The sequence below is a fragment of the Orycteropus afer genome, unplaced genomic scaffold, assembly GCF_000298275.1.
Source record: "Orycteropus afer afer isolate SDZICR_OR568_19922 unplaced genomic scaffold, OryAfe1.0 scaffold00339, whole genome shotgun sequence".
NCBI classification, from domain to species: domain Eukaryota; kingdom Metazoa; phylum Chordata; class Mammalia; order Tubulidentata; family Orycteropodidae; genus Orycteropus; species Orycteropus afer.
The window spans coordinates 2,044,743-2,068,542 of record NW_006921926.1 but is presented as its reverse complement, the minus strand read 5'-3'; the positions used below and the strand labels follow the sequence as shown (position 1 = coordinate 2,068,542).

The 23,800-nt window shown below is 39.2% G+C and overlaps 1 protein-coding gene across 1 annotated transcript in view; it reads right to left on the bottom strand.

Moving 5' to 3' along the window:
- The window catches only part of TPH2 (tryptophan hydroxylase 2), a 167,719-nt gene extending 155,069 nt beyond the window's left edge, over positions 1 to 12,650 (bottom strand). The window contains exons 1-4 of the mRNA XM_007952465.2: positions 12,552 to 12,650; positions 10,112 to 10,264; positions 6,902 to 7,085; positions 6,691 to 6,791 (exon numbers count right to left, since the gene is read on the bottom strand). Of these exons, the coding sequence (XP_007950656.1) occupies positions 6,691 to 6,791; positions 6,902 to 7,085; positions 10,112 to 10,264; positions 12,552 to 12,650 (537 nt within the window). The remainder of the gene's footprint in view (positions 1 to 6,690; positions 6,792 to 6,901; positions 7,086 to 10,111; positions 10,265 to 12,551) is intronic.
- Positions 12,651 to 23,800: the final 11,150 nt, after the last annotated feature.

Below are 23,800 nucleotides of genomic sequence, written 5' to 3'. Positions count from 1 at the left end.
CAAAGTAGGAGGTCTCACACTGCTGGATCTCAAAACCTACTATACAGCCACAGTAGTCAAAACTGCCTGGTATTTGTACAATGACAGACACATAGACCAAAGGAATAGAATTGAGAACCCAGAAATAGTTCCATAGACCTATAGTCAGCTGATCTTTGACAAAGGGCCAAAATCCATTAAATGGGGAAGGGATTGTCTGTTTAACAAATGGTGCTGGCAAAACTGAATATCCATTTGCAGAAAAATGAAACAAGACCCATACCTCACACCACACACAAAAACTAACTCCAGATGGCTCAAAGACTTAAATGTGAAACCTAAAACTGTAAAGTTCCTCAAGGAAAAACTAGGAGCAAATTTAGGGGCCCTAATATATGGCAAAAATTTGACTGCTAACCAGAAGGCTGGCAGTTCAAACCCACCAGCCACTCCTCAGAAGGAAAGTTGGGCAATCTACTTCTGTAGTGTACTGCCTCGGAAACCCAAGGAGAGGTTGCTATGAGTTGGATCTGACTCAAAGGCAATGAGTTTGTTTTTTCAGGTTTTTAATATATGACATAAATAGACTGTCAAGCATAACCCACAATGCACAAACAGCAGAAGATAAACTAGATGAATGGGACCTTCTAAAAATTAAATTTCTATGTGCTTCCAAAGGCTTCTCCAAAAGAGTCAAAAGAGAACCTACAGATTGGGGGAAAAATATTTGGCAATGACATATCTGACAAGGGACTTAACCTCTAGAATTTATAGAAAACTCCAACACCTCAACAACAGAAAGACAAATAATCCAAATAAAAAATGGGCAGAAGGCAAGACTTTGCCAAAAAGGATATTCAGAAAAAAAAAAAAAAAATTTGTGATTACAGTTATCATATTTACACATGGGTTTGTGACCTACAAAAAGGTAAATACTCCTGTAGAGGGTAGGTGGAGTCATTGGGTATTCCATTGTTAACATGCTCATCTTCGAACAAAAAGATTGGATGTTTGAGTCACCCACAGGCACTGCAGAAGAAAGGCTTAGCTATCCACTTCCAAAAAATCAGCCACTGGAAATCATATGGAGCACAGTTCTACTTTGAACCATATGAAGTCGCCATGAGTTGAAGTCAAGTCAATGACAGCAGGTGTGTGTGATGTAGAGCATAGAGATCTTAATCTAAAAAGTATTTCAACACATATGAGTAGCACCTGAAGATCTGTGATGGTAAAGTTGTAGAACTCCAAGCATCTTTATTATCCAAAAAGAAAGCACGCCATGACAAAAGAGAGTCTTAAAAATCACAGCATTTTTTCCCTGGGTCTCCCAGACCAGACACCATGCCACATCTGCCAGGCTTCCCAAAGAATCTTGACTGTCTTTCTTCGGTAAACATCTGCACCCTTTCCATGGATGCAGGAAAATGATTTACTCACCATGCCTCATTAGCCTATTGTGGCGGTGATCACACAAGTGTTGAAGCTGATCCAGAGCTTCCTGGGTTGAACCATGGATGACAAAGTACAACAGGATGCTAACATTAGCGATTACAGAGACAGCATTCCTTGCCCACCCATTCCTGATGGAAGTTAGGGCTAGGGTGCAGATAAAATGCAGGATTCCCAGTTAAATGTAAATTTCAGATAAACAATGTATATATTTTCACTATTAGTAGGACTGATGTAATATTTGGTACATATTTATATGGTTGGGCAGTCTACTTCCATAGAGATACAGCCTCGGAAACCCAAGGAGGGGTCGCTATGAATCATATCTGACTTGATGGCATTGAGCTTGGTTTTTTTTTTTTTTTTTTTTTGGTTTACTTATCTGAAAAAAATTATTCATTGTTTACCTGAAATTCAAATTTAACCAGGCATCCTGTATATTTATTTACTAAATCCTGGGCAACCATACCACCCAGGAAGCTCCTGCCACACAATCCTACCCTGCCTCCTTCCACTTACATTAAGAACTGAAGACTCAGCCTGTACCCTAAAGTGCTCAGCTTAATTTACATGACACTCAAGTAAGAACCACTGCCATCCAGTTGATTCAGATGCATAACAACCCCCATTGGGTTTTTGAGGCAGTAAATCTTTATGGAAGTAGATTGCTTCCCCTTCCTTCTGCAGAGTGGCTGGTGAGTTTCAACTGCCAACCTTCTGGTTAGCAGTCAAATACCTTAGGCACTGCACCACCAGACCTCCTTTATGGCATTCAAGTAGTGATCCTAAATAGCTCAGCTCTGGTGGCATATTTGGATCACCTAGGAAGTTTCAAATAATACTCCAAACCCGGACACTTTCTCAGTGATTCTGACTGCAGTGCAGGGAGCCCTCCCGCCCCCCCACACCCACACACCAGATGATTTGAACCGGGAAGCTAGGACCAAAACCAAATCAAACCCACTGCCATCAAGTAGATTCCGACTCATAGTGACCCTATGAGACAGAGAAGAACTGCCCCATAGGGTTTCCAAGGCTGTAAATCTTTATGGAAGCAGACTGCCTCATCTTTCTTACGCAGAGCAGCTGGTGGATTTGAACTGCTAACCTTTTCCTTAAGCAGCCGAATGTCTTAACCACTGCATGACCAGAGTTGCAGGAGCTAGGACATAAGTTCCCAAACATAAGAGCTGATCAGACTCTCCTGCAGACCGTTTTAAATGCAGACTGCATGTCCCTTCCCTGAAAATTGTGATCCAACAGGTTTCACATGAGCCTCAAGATGCTGTGTTTTAACAAAGTGAACCACAGTTTGAAAGTCGAGATCCTTGCTCTTCAAAGGCCGGTCCCCAGGCCTCCAATGTAAGACTCATCTGGCGGTGCCTAGAATGAAGAATCTCAGGCCCCACCTGGACCCTCCTGAATCTGTTCTCGCTTTTAAAAGATCCCCCACATGATTTGCTTGCCTGCTAAAATTTGACAGAAATGGACCTAATGTTTTTTTCTTCTTTTTGGTGATTTGAGTGAAAGTTTATAGAGTGAATTTGTTTTCCATTCAATGGTTCATACACATTTTGTTTCATGACATTGATTGCAATCCCTGCAATGTAACATTTCTCTTCCCACTTCCTCCCTGCATTTGCCTTTTCCCTGTGTGTCCTTCTTTCCTATGTATTCCTGCTCTCTGAGTTTTCTCCCTGCACAAATGCTGCCCTTCTGATCTCCCATGGTTGAATGTTCTAAGGAGTATAGCTACCTGGTGTAACTGTTTACCTCTTAGGCTTATCTATTGTTTGGCTGGAAATTAAGCCCTGGGAATGAGTTCATTTCCAGGCTTGAAGGGTGACTAAGGGGAGTAGTCTCTGGGGTGGACCTAGATATTTAACCCTTTCTAGAGAATCCTAAGAGGAAAGGCCTGGCCAGCTACTTGACAATTAACCAATAAACATTCTAAGGATCCTGTTGACCTCTCTGAAAGGGGATCACAGTAGGAGGTCCTAGATAGAGTGGGAGAAAAATGTAGAACAAAACTGAAAATCATAATAAAACACCAGGCTTACTGGTGTCATAGAGGCTGGTGGAATGCCCCAGACTATGGCCCTCAGACACCTTTCAAGCCTGGAACTGAACTCACTTCTGTGGCTCAGCTTCCATGTAAACAGTAGACAGGCCTACAAGGTGAGCAACAGCACCAGGAAGGTGGGCGCTCCTTAGAACAACCAACCGTATGAGATCAAATGGGTGGCCTTTGCCCAGGAACAAAGCTCAGAAGGCAGGAAGGGATAGGAGAGAAGGATGAAGGGAAATGGTAAACACAGGGAGGCAGTGGGAAGAATGCTATTACATCGTGGGGACTGCAATGAATGTCACAAAAGAAAATGTGCATGAATTGTTGAATGGGAAACCAATTTGCTCTGTAAACATTCACCCGAATCACAATTAAAAACAAAAAATAAGAAAGAAAAAAAGTTTATAGGTTACAATGGTCCAGTCTGCACTGAACATGAAGATGGCACATAACCAAGCAGTGTTTTGTTGGGTCATGCATGGAACCATCACGAGTCAGCAGGCCAGCTCCCCGACAGTTACCAAGAAAGTGAAACTTAGCAACCTGATTCTTATATTCCAAGCCCTTTCTGAACTATCCTATTACACGGGTCCCAGTGTCTGACTCAAGACTGGGATTATTCTCAGGCATAAAAAGTACTTTGATCTTCATCAAATAATAATGTATAAAAATACTATATAAAATATAAATTATTTAATTAAATAATGTATAAAATAATAATGTATTTTGAAAATGATGTATAAAAATAAACCTACCCATATCAAACTTTTGCATAATGAACATTTGGAATGCTTACGGAAGAAAAATGTGTGGTTGAAAAAAAAAGGTCACTGGAGTATGGTATTGCTAAGTACTTGCAATTATTTCAAGTGGCTGCACAGAAAATAAAAGAAGGTATCATAGGTAGGTGTAATTAGGAGTAATGGATTAAAATTAAGCACAGGAAAATTTGCACTGGAGATCAGAATAAATTTTTTCACAGCAAGGTCAGTGGTTCCTGTGGTTGCTCCATTAAAATGGCTGAACTCTTTTCTCCAGGTTGAGTAATTTTCAAACTAGACTAAGGGGAGCATTTTGGAAATAGCAGGTTAGAGAGAAATCCTTTACTGTCCAGGCATTGGTGTGGATGATTTAACACAACACTTCCATTCCTGGAAACAAGTGTTAACTTTTGCCAAAATGCTCTCTGGTTGTTTTCTTTTAGGCTTGGGTTCAAACACACCTTTGAGGTCAATAAGCATTTAATTTCCACTTTTTACATAAAGAATTTGAGGTGCAGAAGTAGTGTGACTTGCCCAAGGTCATCCTGAAAGTTAACAGCTAGTGTCTGGCAATACTAATACTGCTAATTTCTTAAATCAGGCGTTTGTGTCATCCTCTGGGAGTGGGGAAGGGGGAAAGCTAATACAGTAGGATGATTATCAAAGGCCCTTTTGAATGTTTTTCTAATGTTCCTCTAAGGAGCCTTACATGTAAATTACCCTGAAATATCCTAAAATTTTAGGCTATGCTGGCAAATAATACACTGTGTCCTTGAGTGAATTCACCTTTTCAAAAATAAGCAATTGATTTAGATCTGTTTGACCATGTGTTTGAAATTATATATTTGATATTATATCAAATGACTGATTTGATTAAAAATTTCCTTCTTGCTTTATAAAAGGAGCTCTGGCAGTTCAGTGCCTAAGGCATTTGCCTGCTAACAAGAAGGTTGGCAGGTCAAACCCACGAACCGTTCCGTGGAAGGAAGATGGAGCAGTCTACTTCCATAAAGATTTACCGCCTCAGAAACCCGATGGGGTCGCTTTGAGTCAGAATTGACTAGATGGCAGAAAGGTTGGTTTTTGGTTTGGGTTTCTTCCTTCAAAGTGGTCATTCTCAAACTTAAGTGTGGGCTTGTTGGAACAGGTTCCCATTTATGCTAATGGAGGAGGTACAAGTTCAGAAAAGGAGGGTGAGAATGGGGTACAATATGAGGAGTGTGATCAATATTCCTGAGTTGTACATGTAGAAATAGTTGAGTTAGTGTGTTTTGCTGTATATATTCTCAACAAAAAAATAAAATGAGAAGAAAAAAACATCCCCAGGTTATACTGATGCTGCTGGTCCTGCGAACACACTTTGAGAACCACTGCAAAAGCATTTGGCTGCTCATCAGTGATTTGAACCCATCCAGCCTCTCAGCGCAAAAAAGATGTGGCAGTCTGCTCCCATAAATATTTGCATCCTTAGGGCAGTTCTACTCTGTCCTTTAGAGTCATTGTAAGTAGCAACTGACTCGACAGCAACGGGTGGGAATGGCGTATGGTCAACTGTCTGATTCCCGGATTTTCTCCATTGAAAGAAAACAAATATCTCTAACTATTACCCTCAGACCACAAAGTTCTCTGACAGCATGACCAAGCTGCTTGGGCTTCATCTGGTCATTTTCAGACAAGGAGCACCAGAAAGAAACAAGAGAAAGCTTGTACTGAACGAGCACACTGCTTACTTCTCCCAGATGTTCGCCTGCACTTCATTCTGACCATAGAGAAAGGTCCCCTGAACTAAAATAAAAACTGATGTGATGGGGGAAAATAATGGGAAACGCTTACCCAAATATCATATTTCTTTAAAGGTGGTCATTTTTATTGAGGTACAGGAGAGATGATGGTAGATAGATTCAGGACAGATGAGGGAAAAGGTATGCCTTCCATCATGGCCTTATTGTAAAACCCTCTGGCTTTCCACTGAGACTGAAGTCAACCTCCTTACTCCGCCCCTAACTAGTTCCAGTCAAAGGAAAGAGCAAGGAGAATTTTATTCTCTCACTGAGCCCCATAATGTCTAGTCCTCCCTTGTTCCCCAAATGTATGATCAATTTCAGTTCACTGTATTTCCAAGGGTCACCATCTGCAAGTATATTTCAGGCTGTCTAATTCTACAGAAATATTCTCCAAGGTTTAGGATATCCGCCTCTATCCAACCCTTGTAAAAATAAATGTTCTGTGGAAATGTCATCCTTCTAACAAGTTTCTAGCCAAGCACGTGTGCAGGGAAGCTTTATAATTGGCAAGTCTGCTCTCAGTTACAGAGAATAAATAATAAATTGCTCACTAGGAAAGCACTGCAGCACAGAACATGGCACACACCGCCGGAAACAAGGGCAGAGCTCAAAGGTCATGTGTGGAATGATTTTACTGGACACTTACTGGGTGTTCGGCATCAAGCTCAGAACCATACATGAGAACTCTGTGAGAGCATTTGTCTAACTCAGAGATCTTCCGGGGGAACCAGGGCACATCCTCTAGCTCTGTGGAAAACACAGTGCATGTTCAAAAATATTAGCTCACAGATTGCGTTTTCCCCTTTGCAACATTTGTCAGATTGCAAAATTACCCGACAAGCAAAGACCAGCCTTGCCTTCTTCCTCTGTCCAAATGTTCTCCGGCGGATTCAAAGTCACAATTGTGGTTTGAAATTTCAATGACTGAATGAGCTCATTGAATTCTGTTTTACCACACTCACAGTCCACAAAGATTTCAACCTCAGAACTTCTTCTCCGAGATTTCCTGGATTCAATATGAACCATGTTGACACGTTTTTCCTGTAGAAATACAAGCAACATCTCTGAATCACCTTCAGGCCATGATAAAAGGGATGCCACAGGCTGCTCTTGTTCAACTGTTAAGCGATAAGATGGCAGGTGCCCACAAAACAGGAAAAGACAATCTCCTTGTTCTTTGATTGGCTGTGGAAATGTTTCCATCCATTGACTCTCTTAATAAGCAAATTGTATATTTATGTCTCTGTGTGTAGGTGTTCTTCCCTCATTAAAAGACACATTTAAGCTATTATATATAGAGAGAGACAGAGACTTAATGAGAGATATAGGAGCTCTGGTGGCATAGTGCCTAAGGCATTTGACTGCTAACCAGAAGGCTGGCGGTTCAAAGCCACCAGCCACTCCTCAGAAGGAAAGTTGGGCAATCTAGTTCCATAGTGATATCACCTCAGAAACCCAAGGAGGGGTCGCTATGAGTCAGGTTGGGCTCAATGGCAGTGAGTTTGGTTTTTTCTGGTTTATATGAGATATAAAAATATACATGTAAATATTTATATAGATATAGAGAGAGCTCTCTGGTGGCACAGTGGTTAAAGCACTTGTTTGCTAACCGAAAGGTCAATGGTTCAAATTCACCAGCTGCTCTGCAGGAGAAAGATGTGGATGTTTGCTTCTGTAAAGATTACAGCCTTGGAGACCCTATGGGCCTATTCTACTCTGTCCTATAGGGTAGCTATGAGTCAAAATTGAGTCAATGGCAGTAGGTTTGGGTTGGTTTATATATATACAAACAGTAAATTGTACAGATGGCAGGCAAATGTAGTTAGAAATTCAGAAAGTGGTATGAAAAGGACTGAGGTCTGAGAAACATTGGTCAAATTTAGGAAAAGAGAAGGGAGTAAGAAAAGTCGTGAAAAGAGGATCTTTGAAGGCAAATAGCAAACAAATCACTTATTCAGGAGACTAAAAAAAAAAAATCCATGCCTTCAAGTTGGTTCCAATTCATGGAGACCCCACGTGTTTCAGCATAGAACTGAGCCACACAGGGTTTCCAATGGCTGTGGTTTTATGGAAGTAGACTGTCAGCTCTTTCTTCCAATGCACCACTAGGTGGATTCAAACTGTCAACCTCTCAGTTATTAGTCAGGAGCAAATTGTTTACACCACTCAGAGACCTCACTTAGGGGACAATGAGAGACAAAGGTAAAAAAAAACTTAAATGGGCCACTTAGTAATTGTCCTCCTTCAGTAACCTCCAAGCTGGCTTCATCCAAGGGTGTGTTGCTGCAACTATCACCCCACAAAGAACCTCAGGGATGAAGTCTCCTTACAATAAGGTTCAAGAGGAAAAGCAGTAACTTAATCGTTAAAATTAAGGTTTAAATCCCCAGGTGATGTAGTTTTTCTTTGTACCTTCCTTAATTCAAGACTACATTCTCCTCTCCACCCCACCTCCACCACCTCCCCATCACTCCAGATGGTACACTCTGATTACCAACACAATCTCTGATACAAGCCTGGATACTCTCAGAATTTCCAGCATAGGAGCAGGACAGATAGTTTCCAAACCCAGAATAAGGTCAAATCCAACAGCATCCTCTCTCTTATATAAAGAAACTAGTCCTCTGACCAGGGAGCTGTGTCTATTTCTGTGTTTTTATTAACCTTTGCAAGAAAAGCCATCTTTCCTGAATTGGCTGATAATAAAAGTGAGACTAATGCTAAATTCAAGGTTCATGAGACTTCCTATACATCGTGCCACTTCGGACTCTTAATGTCCTTTGATTGAAGTGGAGAGGATATTTTTAGACAAGGTAGCTGAGGTCCAGATGGGTTAAGTGGTTTAGCTAAGGCCCATGACCAGCTGAGGATAGAGTGAAAACTCCAGTCTATGGCTGCTAACTCCTTCTTCAGGGATTTTTCCATTGCATGCAGCTGTCAAACTGAATTGGCCTGCCTTTGGGCACTGTATGGAGACAGCTCTAGATGATATAATTACGTGTAAAACATTTCTCCAGACTTCCATTACCTCTGTTTATGGTGCTTGATCCTTCCCTTCAAGGTCAAGAGAGAACAAGGAAATACATTTAGTGTATTTAGTGCAGGCGGCTGCTTCCCCTGCGCTGTGGTCATCATACAGGCATCATAATAATGCCTCCTATTTGTGCAATTTATAAACCACTTTGACTCATATTGTTTCTTCACAAGAACCCTATAGGGCAGGGATTGTTATTGTTCTTTTCCAAATGAAGAGATTGAACTCCGGGAGTAGTCAGAGATTAGCCAAGTTAGGCGAATACAGGTCTGAATCATCTGATGGCAATTCAGACTGTCTTTCCACTGCAGAGCTAGGCTCCCTATTTTGCTCAAACCAAGAGCCAGTGACCCCAAGCAAAATGCATTTTTAAGGTAAAGTGCTCACCAAAGAGTAGAGGAGCCTGGCATGAGGGCAACAGCTTTTCTGGGCTTTTCCAGCCCCATCCCCAACCAGCCTCCTTCTTGAGGTTCAACCTACAGATTTGGACTGGGAAAGGGCTCCTTCATGTCTATCACATTAAGGGAGAGGTATCCCTACCACTTAGCTACAAAAAGTCTGACTCCTCTTTCAAAAAAAGACACTTAAATTCACAAAACAATGGGGCTTAGTGGAGTCTAAGTGCCTGTACTCATGTATCTCACTTTATGCAGTAAACATGCTCCTAAGACATGTGCACAACTCAAATTTTAACAAATCAAATCAGGCTGCAGGGTCTTGATACTTAAAAGAAACCTTGTTTTGCTCCTTTTGTGTTAGGCTCCCATCTTTGAATTACTGACTTCCTTACCTGGCAACAGTCTGCAGAGTTCCTAATAGCCTAACTGAATTAATAAATCATAGTTCACACGAATCTGCTTACTTCATTGTTTGGCAGGCAAACTCTTCTTGTAAAGGCTCATGAAGTCTGGTTTCTTTGAACCTTTCAACATATTATCCAGAAATTGATTCAGTAATGTTTCATAACAGATGACAGGTTTGTAACCAAGCACACAGCCACTTTTAAAGTTATGTAATGATATTTTACATTCACCTGAAAGAGTCTCAGAGCTTTTACCAATCCACCAACTTCATTTTTCAAGGAGAATACAACTGCTGTCTTGCCACTTTCGGTAGCAGTTTCGCTTTTGTTGCTTCCCCTGTTGCTTTTCTTGTCGTCATTTTTGCCAGAGCTCCCTTTATTTAGCTTCAAAAAGGAAGAGAAAAAGTGTATACATATTAGTTAGAATTCCAGAGTCCTTCATAATTAGATTTTTTTTTCCCAGGTATTGTCCAGCAATCATACAAACTCAAGGTGAAGTTGCTATGTCACTCATAACTCTCAATCATAAATATTGGTTTAATTTACTCGGGGACACTATTTGCTCGACAATATTATCCAGTGGTTGAAATGAAAAGGAGATCAGATTTGCTGCCCTTTAACAGCACAAAAATATGCCTACCATAAAGCATAAAGTATCATTTATGAATAATCCCTACCTTCCTAGGTTTATTTCACAGGATACAATTTGCTCTGCTAGCCTAGTTGTATCATACAGAAGATATAAAAATTATGAAACATCAAAAATAAGGCAAACATAGTTTTCACAATATATAAGCTTCGATTAAATTTTAAAAACAAAATATCCATTTCATTCTGAAATATGGCAAGATATGAACTGAAATTGATGACATTGGTTTCTGCAGTTAGGGTCACATTGTCCCTGTGAATCTACTTGTGGAAGTTCATAGGAGGAGGGAGAGTGTTTGACCAAGGTCATCTGTGTTCGCATGTGATGGCTGTTAAAATTGAGCCACAAATAAAGAAAGAAAGAAAAAGCCAGCCAGCCAGCCAATTCTTAAAAGCAAACAGCAGAATCTGAGAAACTGAAAAGAATTAACACTTCATTAGCCATTCAAGATACTGTAATATATGATTATGTAATGGCTATTAGTCCTGTTGGCTAAACTCAAAAATGTTGTCAAAAATACAGAAAGATGAAACTTTCATTTGACAGATAATACAAAACAATGATGCAATTTTTTGTGTTCTTCCTAAGCAAATGCAGAGACAAGCAGAGAACTTTCTTGCTGGCAAACAGTGATATAGCATAATCACACCAATCTATTACATCCTCACGAAACTGAGAAATGTATGTTTGATATGGAACCCTGTGGAACAATGATTTGCCATTTTCTTCCTTTGATTCTTCTACTGGCTTGATGTCTCCATGTTAGTACTGCCTTTCTCACTAGATTTACATATCATAGAAAAGATAGAAATAATATTTCATTATTTATGAGTTAAGGAAAGAAGAAGTCTACGCAGACATTGACATTTGACCACATATTTAGTCATTGAAAGCTCAGATGTCTCAGTCTCTTACCATCTGCCTCCTTCTCACCGTGTAACACACCGACCCTACAGCAGTGCTTTCTACACGGAAGGGTCCTACATTAACCATAACTCTGGTTTTCTTTGTTTTCCTTCTAGCAGTTAATTATAACTTCAAAATTCCTCAATGTAATATCTCGTTCCAAATATTCATGATATTTAAATGTTAGAAAATCCATTATGTTTTGGCCTCACTTTTGCAAATGGATTTAAATAATTCTACGAAACTTGCCATGATTACTTTTCAACATTTTTATCAGTAATAATATGTCAGCACAAAGCAAGCCTCTGGCACTTACTTGGAGCCACAGCACTAAAACAGGTTTTTTTTTCCTGTGATACAGACTGAATTGGAATTAGTTGATAAACCCTGATAGTGAAGTAATGAAATATCACTTAATATTTTTAATGAGTAGGAATATGAATACATTTTTTTTTCTCTGCCATTTTTATTAAATCCTGTAACAATTACCTCAACTCAGGGTCTAAAACCTTGCAGAATGTTACTTTTTTTATTCTGCTAATATTTAGAATATAAAAACTCCTTTAAATACTGGCATAAGCAGTGTATTGTTTCCATTACTACATCAATTAAACTGAAAAGAAAAAAAAAATTAATGAGGAATGCAAAAAAACTTTTGAAAGGAGCCTGTTCTTTCTTTTATTCCAATAGCCTGCATCTACAGACAAGATTTTTTAAATATGACTTCTACTTATGGGCTTTGTACAAGAAGCAATAATCTTATGAGAATCAGAAAAACCTAATTTCTTCTCTCCGTTTTCCTTATAATAAATGGTCTTTCAAAATGTTTTTGGTTGTGGATAAAAGATATTGTTTCCTCTTGTTCTAATTTTTAGGAACTTCTTAACTTTTTACTTATAAACTTTGAAGAAAAGAAGTTTAAGCATGTAGCAGTTAGTACTCCTTTCACTTTATGGAGGGAGGGGGCAGAGGTGGGTAGGATAGAGAGATGATCAAGGAGAGGGGAGTTGAGGTGCGTGTGCTCAGGATACACCAGGTGTCCATATGGTGAGGATAAGACAATCGCTACCCTAAAAGACTCTCTTCTCTGGAGAGTGACGGGTACTCAGTACTCACTGTTAAGCTGCCAAGTAGCTCTTCGGGCACCGCTGAATCCAGGGATAACCCTCTCCTTGCCCAGTATTTACTGGAAAACATCATCATCGCCGGCTGCATGGATCCTGATGTAATTTTCTTTCTCTGCAGCAGGGGGGACTAGAGGGGGTAGTAGCAGTGCTGGTGGAGAGGAAGGGGAGTGCGATCAGCAGTCAGTTTGGGTCGCTGTCCAGAATCCTGGTGCTGAAGAAAGAGCAATACAAACCCTCCTCTGCCCTGGCTCCTTTATAAGAGTGACTGGGGACTGATGGAAGGCTGATTAGAAGGAAACTCATTTCTGGCTGCTGATGGCCAAGGTCAGATTACAGACCTACAGCCTGGGGTTATCTGTGCTCATGGTGCAATTTGTTTCATAAGTTGAGTAGCTGTTTGAGCGCTGGTGGTAGAGAACAATACATAAGGGGATGTTATTTGTACAAGAAAAACATCAGTCCCCTGAGGTTAGGGCTCATCTCTCAAACCTGTTAATTGCAAGTTGACCTCAGCCTTTAGATGGTTGTGAGTTCAAAGGTTTTGTGCTTTCTGAATGCCTTTCCCAAAAAAGGAAAATAATTTAAGAGAAATCCGAGCTGCTGAATCCTTAAGCCATTTTACTTGATGCTAATAAGCTGTTTCTGACCTGGTGTGTAGTATGATTGTGTGTGTGTGTGTGTGTGTGTGTGTGTGATGACTTTCATAAAAGTCACTGCTTCCTAATCAAGTGATTGCCACTACATGGTGTGATATTCAGGCAATTGTATTGCAAAGAAAAAGCGAGACTTTGATTTAGCCACATATAGATACAGCTCATAGCTCAGACACTAACCTTAGAATTTTCCCCACCAAGTGGGAAATGAAAGGAAACTAAATGCTTCTGTATCAGTCATTCCTTTGATGCACTTGATGGTTACTGAATTTTGCCTCTCCCCTTGTAACCAGATTAAATCCAGCAATTTGACATGCATAGATCAATTGATATACTTGCTATTCAAACTTTGGAAGTTGTAAAATTTACTGTGCCACAGGGAAAATATCATAATCTTCCTGAAAATGGAAAACCCTTGACCAAATATGCTTGTTTGACTGTAAAACTAAACAATGTCTGGGACTGCACAAGGTAAAACAAGATGAAAATTTTCAAAACAGGAATGAATGAACTAATAATAAGTGTACTTCAGTTGTTTAATAAGCATGATTATTATTTCATTGAATTCTGTAAGTATCATTTGGCTTTCTAAAGATCATCCCTGACCAGCAATATAAAAGGCAAGTTTAAATAGGGTGATTGAAATAGTCATAATGATAGTAGCTAATATTACTGAGTGCTTAGTATTTGTCAGTCTCTATTCCAAGCACTTTTATATATGATTCATCATCACAACAACAGTTACTGTTTTTGTTGCTGTTGTGTGCTGTCGAGTCAGACCTGACTCATAGAGATCCCTCCTTGGGTTTCTGAGGCAGTATCACTACAGAAGTAGATTGCCCCATCTTCCTTCCAATCAAACCCACCAGCCTTCTGGTTAGCAGTCAAGTGCCTTAGGCACTATGCTACCAGAGCTCCCAACATTTACTAGGCACTCATTATTATTTCCATTTTATATATGAAGAAACTAAGTCATAGAGAATTTAGCTAACTTGCCAAATGTTCACAGAGCTACAGAGGAATGAGACAGGATATGAATTCAGGTACTCTGACTCCAAAACCCATGCTCTCAGCCATTTTATTGTACAGGCTCTCAAAGAAAGGTACCCCAAAGAGGGAAAAACATCTTAACAAAAAACTATTTCTGCTGTGACAGAATTTGGGGAGATGTACAATTCCACAAAGATTTGTTAAGCATTTACTTTCTGTTAGGCATTGAAACTGAGTCCTGGAAGATGCAATGATGAATGAGAAGGTCCCTACCCTCAAGAAGATCAGTCTAACTGAAAGAACGGACGTGTAAATAGATAAATGAAATAAAATATATTGACTTGTCTACAGAAAACATTAGAAGCACAAGCAATGGAGTGCTTAAACTACCTTAGGAGAAGTATTGCCTGAACTGAATCTTCAAATGTGAGTTTGTGTTTGTCAGTCAGAAGACAATGGAAGATAGTAGTGAGATGATTCCAGGTTGATGGAGGAATAAAAGAGAACTGCTGTTGCTCAATGAAGCTGAAGCATAGGGTTGGACCAAAGGTGCCCGGGGAAAGGCAAGGCTAAAGAGATCAACAGGTAACCCTTTAGTGACATTATGTGACATTTATTCTTTATCACCTACTCCTGTAGTAAAAGGAGAACAATTGGAAGGGCAACAGCTAAACCATATTCAACAAATGGCAGCTTGGAGGACATCAAGACTAAAGGCAACAAATTTAGGATTTGTATGATCTAATAAGGAGATGATGACCTGGATTAAGGCAATAACAGTAAGAGTATGATAAAAAGGACAAGAGATGTTGAGGAGGTAAAATCCATATGACAAGATTCATACTTGGATGTGGCAATAGAAAAAGGATGTCAGAGTAACTCCAAATTTTCTGACTGGGGTGACTGGGTAGATTATAGTGTCATTCATTGAACTGGACCATACAGGATCAAAAGCAGTCTGGGAGGAAATTGTTTAAAGTTTTAAGTTTTTATACATATTGCATGTGAATGGCCAAGTAAAGATGTCCAATAAAGTTTGGATATATGAATCTGAAACTTGAAATGAGACCTGAACTAGACATAAAGATTTAGGAATTGTCAAATAACTGAAGCTATACGAGTACATTTTCACTCATGGAGAATATGTTGTTTGAGCAGAGCCAAGAACAAAACCCTGAGGAACACCAAATTTCAGAAATAATAAAAAGAAAAAGAACAACAACAAAAAAAAAAAAACTTACTGCCTTCGAGTCAGGTCTGACTCACAGCGATCCCTCCTTGGGTTTCTGAGGCAGTATCACTATGGAAATAGATTGCCCAACCTTCCTTCCGAGTAGTGACTGGTGGGTTTGAACTGCCAGTTTTCTGGTTAGCAGTCAAGTGCCTTAGGCACTACGCTTCCAGAGCTCCCCAACAACAATAAGAGAATAAGAGAAAAAATATTTAGAGAGGTAGGAAAAGAAGAGCCAAGGGAAGATAAGGTTCTAAAAGACAAATATAAAACTAAAAAATGGGATGAAGGGCTGATTATTTGGAACTCTGATTGCCAGGATAAAAATTTCTGTGTAAAGGGAAGGCAGTTATTATATTTTATTGAGACTATAGTCTCATGAACATGATATCTTATGAAGATTTAGTCTGGCAAGAATATACAATACAGACTAAGAAGTAGGAAGCCTCATTAGAGGGAAGACATTTTGATGAAATCTAGAGTTGCAGCAGTATGAACAGAAAAAGGAATATCAAAATAAGGATCAATAGGAAGTTGGTGGCTTAGTGCATATTATATCTAAAAAGAAGGTGGAGTCAAAGAAATGAGAAAAACTGAAGTTTTAAGGTTGCACAGCTGGAAATAGTGGCACAACCAGGCAAAAGAATGAATGCTTTGGAAAAAAACAAATTTTAGGGACAATTACATTGAGTTGACCCCAGTACTATCAAGCAAATTTAAATAGTATGTAATTATGAACGTGGAACTGGAGTTCAGGAAATAGATCAGAACTGGGAATAGAAACTTGAGTGTTTCCGTAATATAAGAGTGACAATATCAACACATTATAGGCCTGTTATGCCAATAAAATTGGATATGAATAAAGTGTTTAACACTGCCCAGAATTGTGTGTTCCATATTTTAGTTATCTCCTTCAAAACCAAAAAAATCTGAACTGCTTGTCATGAAGTAGATCCCTACACATGGTGACACTGTAGGACAGAGCAGACACTTTTTGATTTGCAGCCCAGTGCTTAACCACTGCACTACTAGGGTTCCCAGTTATATCCCTAAACCCACTGCCATCAAGCCGATTCCAAATCATAGCATCCCTATAGGACAGAGTAGAACTGCCCCATAGGGTTTCCAAGGCTGTACATCTTTATAGAAACCTCTTTCTCCCATGGAGCAGCTGGTGGGTTTGAACCACAAACCTTTTTTTATTAGTAGCTGAATGCTTTAACCGTTGTGCCCAGAGTTCCAGTTATCTACCTACTGCTAATTAATTCTGAAGCCAGAGTAATATTTCATTGCACCCACAGGTTGCCTTCAAGGCTGTCTCCAGATCCCAAGCACCTACCAGAGTACTGGGAAGAGGATTTCACCCAGTGATACCAACCATTCTATAGGTGCCATGTCCATTTATCCTGATCAAATTATACACACAAAACACATATACAGTGTTTGCACTAGTGAAAGCTATTTTGATTACTCATAAACAGAGTACAACAGGAAAAGTTCCTTCCCCAGCTCAGAAGCTGTCCAGGCAGAATGGAAACTTTCACAGATGCCTTCTCTTTGCCCTGTGGATGAAGGACCCTGAGGTTGTTTCCCCACTGGGCTTTATATGAAATATACACATCCAACAGTTGTATATTTCACTGCACAGAGTGCAATGCAAAGTTTCTCTCCTGACCACCTGAAGATGAGGGCTAGTCAGACATGGAACTCCAGCCTGGAATTGTATCTCTTATTGCCCTGTTGTTTATTTAGACAACCCATTAGGACTTGGAGGGAGGAGGTACAATGGTTTGTCCTAAAGCCCAAAGATGCTAGCAGGGGAGAGGAATGCGGAGTAATTATTGCTGTTTGGGCCATCTGCAGGACTGCCTCCTCTCAGATACAAAACTGGACACTTGTTTGAAATCTTTGGTAGAAATTTAGGAGATGTTGATACTTAAGTTTCAATGAAGTGGCTGCCCTCATAGTTCATGATAAAAAGAGCCAATAGTCATAAGGTGAGTAACAAAAATTAACCTGTATCAAGCAGTTAAAGAGCCCAGGAGTGCAGGAAGTGGGAAAGTATAAAGAGAGATATTGTCAGATAAGGAGAACTACAAATACAAGATCTTACAGGTGGAAAAGGGTCATGTAGTCATATGGTCATGCTGGTGAACAACTGAGAGATGAGATAGGGATCCACATAATTAGGGAAGCTTTATGTTAAAGACAAGGAGCTCTGGCGTCTCATCTAAGGCATTTGACAACTAACCAGAAGGTTGGCGGTTCAAACCCCCCAGCCACTCCACAGAAGGAAGACTGGGAAATCCACTTCCATAAAGATTTACTACCTTGGAAACCCAATGGAGGTCACTATGAGTCAGAATCAACTCAATGGCAATGAGTTTGGGTTTTTTTGGAATATATTAAAGACATTGACAGGTCCTCAGCACAGATATCATCATTGACGATGATAGTGAAAAATAAGAAAGAAATCCTTCAAGTCAGTCCTTAAATCACCTGGAAAATGGAAATAGAGGCTGTAGACTACATGAACAAAGATATGGAGAAGGTAACATAAATAAATGAAGAGAAGCCAAGAGAAGATGAAATATCCATGATTCACAATTAGAACAGAGCTACCTTTCCACCCCACCCAACTGCCCCTGCTACACACACACATATTTCCATTTTGTGGGCAAAAGATGAGTTTTCCTCCTTCACCACTTACCACCCCCTCTGGCCAAATAAGAAACCAACTAAGAATGCAATGTCTCAAGGGAAAGGTAAGCTTCACAATAATAAATGTTTATGGGAAAAGACAAAAGAAAGTACATAGCTTTAGAGTGAGGGAGAATTTGCCTGAAAACTCCTCAAACTGCGTGGAGAAAGTAAGTGGTGGTAAGTTATTAAAGCATAGACAGAGTATGAGAGTATAGAAATATTTGAAAGAAAAGCACCAGTGATTGTTTTGAGATTGGGGATCACCAAAAGTCAAATCCTTAGCCCTTGAATAATTTATCTTTTTGGTTTAAACAATCAGTGCAGCCTATCAAGTTTGTGTCATGTGTAACTTCATTATGTATAACTTTAATGCTTAAACTCATGTTGAACAGGGCAATAGAAAGGACTGTACATTTTATCACACAACCAACTTAACAATCAGTTTGGCTACATTTATGTTTCCACTGACGTGTTTGACTTCTAGAGCTTATAGGGTAAACTTTCAGTTCCTTGGCAGAAATTGTTCACTACATCCATTTCTAATTTCAAACTTAACCATTTGACTATCATACTGAAATAAATTTATACCATATCTAATTTTCTTGATTTAGCAGCATATTAGCATACCAACCAAAATGAAATAAAATGAGCCTGCAATGATTTTTCAGGGGAAAAATAGTTGGTGCTTATAATACCATTTTCTTTCCTAAGTACTCAGAAGCCAACTTCAAGTACATAGTTAATGTAAGTAGCCATCTATCTTGGCACTTTAAACAGTTATAAATGGATTGAAAAATAAGGTAGCAGTTTTTTGGGAAAAAAAGTAATAGGTTCACTTGGACCTTAGAAAATCCCTATTATAAGACCCTCTTCTGACTTACAGTGGAAAGTCTTCATAAAGTTGATTATTAGTTATGATGATCAATATGACAGATGCGTCTGTGTTCATATAAGGGAAATTTCGCATTATAGCATATTCCTCAAATGGCTTCCACCACTTCAACTCCTATTACAACAGATGAAAGTATTTAAGACACAATGGAAGTTTATTTTTTTATGTTGAGTACCCCTAAATACTACAAAAATTGTCACTTTGAAAAGAAAAAAAGATATGAACAAAGATAAAGGTGAATTTAAACTTTGCAAGGAGGTTATGTCAACCCTCCAGATCTAGGCAACACAATCTGAAATTCAGTCACAATGCATGTGGCATCAGAGCCTTCCTAATAATGTTGAAGAACAGCCCAAAACAGCTGCCCCATCACCTTATGCATCATTTGTTCACTGATAAAATGTCCATTTATTTACAAATAAACACTATACTTTCCCATTCTACTCAAAATGCTTAGTGCTGATATGCCTTGAGATTTTTTATTTTTGTGATTATTTGTTTTATTGACCAAGAAGGGTAGCCTGAGAATGATCAGATTTCATTAATAGCAAAATATGATACATATCTTATACTTGTGTTCTCATCATGTTTTCATAGCAATGTTCACAAGAAAGACTGAATAAGAAGCATTTAAGCCCAATTTGAAGAGAATAAAACTGACACCGAAAGAGGACAGTAATTTATTTTGGGGTCAGTGAGACAGTGGCTCAGATGAAACCAGAATATACAGTTGAGATTTGAAATCAAAATGACCTCCATCAGGGACCTTCTAAAAATTAAATTTTTATGTGCATCAAAAGACTTCTCCAACAGAGAACCTACAGATTGGGAAAAAATAATCAGCAATGACATATCTGGCAAGGTACTTATCTCTAAAATTTATAGAAAACTCCAACACCTCAACATCAAAAAGACAAACAATCCAATTAAAAAATGGACAAGAGACATGAACAGACACTTCACCAAATATATTCAGGTGACCAACAAACACATGAAGGAATGTTCGTGATTATAAGCCATTAAACCAAAAACCAAACACACTGCCGTGGAGTCAGATCCAACTCATAGTGACCGCTCCTTGCGTTTCCAAGGCAGTATTACTATGGAAGTAGATTGCCCAACCTTCCTTCCGAGGAGTGGTGGGTTTGAACCGCCAACAACCTTCTGGTTAGCAGTCAAATGCCTTAGGCACTAAGCCACCAGAGCTCCTTACTAGCCATTGTTGTTGTTGTTGTTGTTATGTGCCGTCGAGTCGGCCCCGACTCATAGAGAGATGCAAATCAAAATGACCTCAATCAATAGGAAGCAAACCAAACGGTGCATCAAGGCTGTACATGCAGGGTAATATTTTGGGGGAGGAAAAATAACCCACATAGTTTTAAGATTTAAAAAAGAAGAAGAAGGCGGTGACTGTGGTGGTGTCTAGTTGGTTAGTATCAGATAATAACAATGATGTTGTTGTTGTTTGTTGTTAGATGCAGTCAAGTTGGCTCCAACCCATGGCAATCCTGTGTACAACAGAACGAATAACAGCCAAGCCTCATATTAATAATTTTATATGTACTCCGCATATTTTTCAACAACACTGTGAGGTAGGTATCATCCCTAAATATGAATAGGAAATCAATGGATCAGAGTGGTTATGGTCACAAAGCTAAGAAGGGGCAAGGTCAGGTTTAAATCCATGACTACCTGACTCCAAAACCTGTGCTCTTACCCTAATGGTTTAACCCTTCTGCTTTATTCTCAAAGTGAAGTGGAAACTTTCTGGTATGGGCAATTCAGTTAGTCAGTTTGACTGAATTTTTTTCTGACATTTGATTTCCTGAGTTTATAGGAGAAATTTTATGCCCTTTGCAAGGATGTAAAATCCTTTATAAGGTGGGCCAAACGTCCTTACTTCACCCTGAAACCAGCTTGAACTCCTTGAAACAAATCCCTAAGCAAGCTGATCCAGAAGCACCACCAAGCAACCCACTTCACGCTGTGTTCACATTGTTATCTGAGTCTGACTTGCTGCCAAGGAACTTCGTTCGATGATCGCATGTAAATAAGAAGAAGAAAAGAAATAAAAAGCATGCAAAACTTCTAAGATTTTTTAAAAACTTAAAACTTGCTTTCTCAAAAGCAAGCTTAACAATGAAGATTGTATAATTAAAAGAAGAAAACAAGAAAGAAATCCATGGTGATGTTCTCAGACGATATGAAAGTTCTTAAGGAAAGCTTAGGAAATTCAGGAAAGAGGTTAAAGAGGGACTGCTGGACCCACACCAGGCCTCTCTCATGGGTTCACTCCACATTGTGACATGGATGAAATGTTCACAACTTGAGCCCCCTCACAGAATTAACTCCCACTCTTCTAAACTTACGCTTTTATGTCTAATTCTAAGCTGAGGAGGAATGTGGAAAACTCAGCAACCCAGAGTGAGCAAAAGATATAGGAATTTCTGGGGCAAACCACAGAATCTCCTTTATTAAAAATGTTCTAAAAAAAGGAAGGTGAAGTCTCATGTCTGGAATGACTTGGTTATCATCCTGTTGGGATTGAGGTGAACAAATTAGGCAAAATAATTCTGCTGTGCCTGAGTCATGGCTGCTCCTTAAGTTCCTTCCCTATGAAGAGATGAATTGTTCCAAGATCCAACTCACTCATTCCGTAAGTTGTAGTTTAAAAAGCTAGAGTTCCTTTTGTGGCCCTTTCCAGGTACAAAATGTTAACAGAAAGGATTATGTTCCCCTCTAGGTGGTGCAAACAGTTCACACAACTGCTAACCTAAACGCTGGCTGTTCAAGCCCACTCACAGCAGGCCTGACCATGTGCTTCCACTCAGTTTACAGCCAAATAAATCCCTATGAAGCAGTTCTGCACTGTCACGTATGTGGTCACTGTGAGTCAGAATCGACTCAATGGCAACAAACATCACCACCAATCAATAAAACTTGGGCACAAGTTACACTAAACAGAAAGTTTCCAGGCTAATTTGAAATACACTGTTAACAGGAGTTAAGGAAGTTAGTGAAAACCAGGAAACGGTTTACCCCCTTAGAAAGTCCATTAACCTTTAACCAGAGTCCATAGAAGCTCTGTAAACAAAGAGAGTACATTGATCTCAAAGTTATTCAGAAGCTGCGTTTAAACTGAACAAGTCAACAAAATTCCATTCCAAAGAATATAGTCATCTTGGATTTAGTCTTTTTTTGGGGGGTGGGGGACGAATATAAGAGCGTCTATGTGTTTATATTAACTTTCTGTTCTTTTAAGCACACAAAAGCACTTAAAACAATTTCACTCAAGACTTTGTAATTTTTATTCATCTATTCTGACTAGATGCTATTAGCTAATGACTTCCTAGTCAGCATAGTCAGCAAATACTACACTTGGCTCATTTAACACTTAGTTAACAAAATGCATTTGGCCAAAATCTGTGTATGTTCTCCATGCTCACGGCCCCTGACTATAGAAAGCTGTGTAAATGCCGAGCACTCAGGAGAGGTAGCTTGATGGTTCCTTCATTGGGAGCACTTCACTTTGTAAAGTGAGGTAAAACATCCCCGAGAGAGATCTAGTCCCTTATACAATCAGGCCACACATCCTCTAAGGCAATCTAAAAAAAAACCCAGCCCTATTTGTGCTTCTAAAGCACTGTCTAACCCATTGTTAGACTGGTGAGGTGCTGGAGATGTCTATTATTGATATCATAGCAAAAGCCTCTTTGAGATTAACTCTTTTTAATTAAAAAAGCTGAAACAGAACTGGACTGCTCATTGATCACAACTAAGCTTACTACAATTTGTTCTTTTCATTCTCTTCTTTTGCACATAAAGATATGTGAGAAGCAGCTCATCATTACAGATGTGAGAGGGAGCAGCATATTTAATTGCTTAGGTCTATTATCCTAACATTCCGATTTTCTCTATAGAGATTGAACTATAGGTAAATATATTTCTGATAGTTCTTTGATTATAATCAGTTGTTCTTTATGGTGAGTTCATAAACAGTGTTAAAGGCTAAAGAAGATGCCTTGCATACCCAAAAGGTTGTAGCAGCCTAACTGCCCATCCCCCCAACCTTTGCCTCTAAGGGTAATGCATTGTTTTCCTTATCAAGATCAACAGCTTGATACATAGGTCTGTACTTACTTCTTATAAACAATGAGAAAAACATTTGTAATTGGAACAATTTTCAAAAATCTACAACTTTAAATCCCCATATTATAAAGTCCAAAAGGAGAATCAGGCCAAACACAGCTGTATCATTGAAAAAAAGGCAGTATATTCAAAGTACAAATCAATACAGAAGTTTAGTATCAGGTAATGACATCAGATACTGATGGAAACCGTTTCAAATAACTTAATCCTGTTTCATGCTCAGAAATAACACTGAGCATTTTTTCTTCAAAATGGAAGCACTGAGAAACCCTATATTAAGATAGGCTGAGATGTCTTTTTTTTTTAAAAAAAAAAAAAAAAAAAACTAAAAGTGACGACCAGAACTAGAGCAAATTCACCTAACAAAATCAAGGAACTACTTTTAAAACTTACAGAGTTGTCTGTGTGACCAGAAATCAAGGTATTAACATTTGAAACACAATATATAAGGATAGTACTCTACCTTCAGAGGGCTGAGGAATCACTTTGTTGTTGTTGTTATTTGCTGTCGAGTTGGCCCCAACTCATAGCGACCCCTCCTTGGGTTTCCGAGGCAGTATCACTATGGAAGTAGGATTGCCCAACCTTCCTTCCGAGGATAGGGTTCCTATAAATTGGAA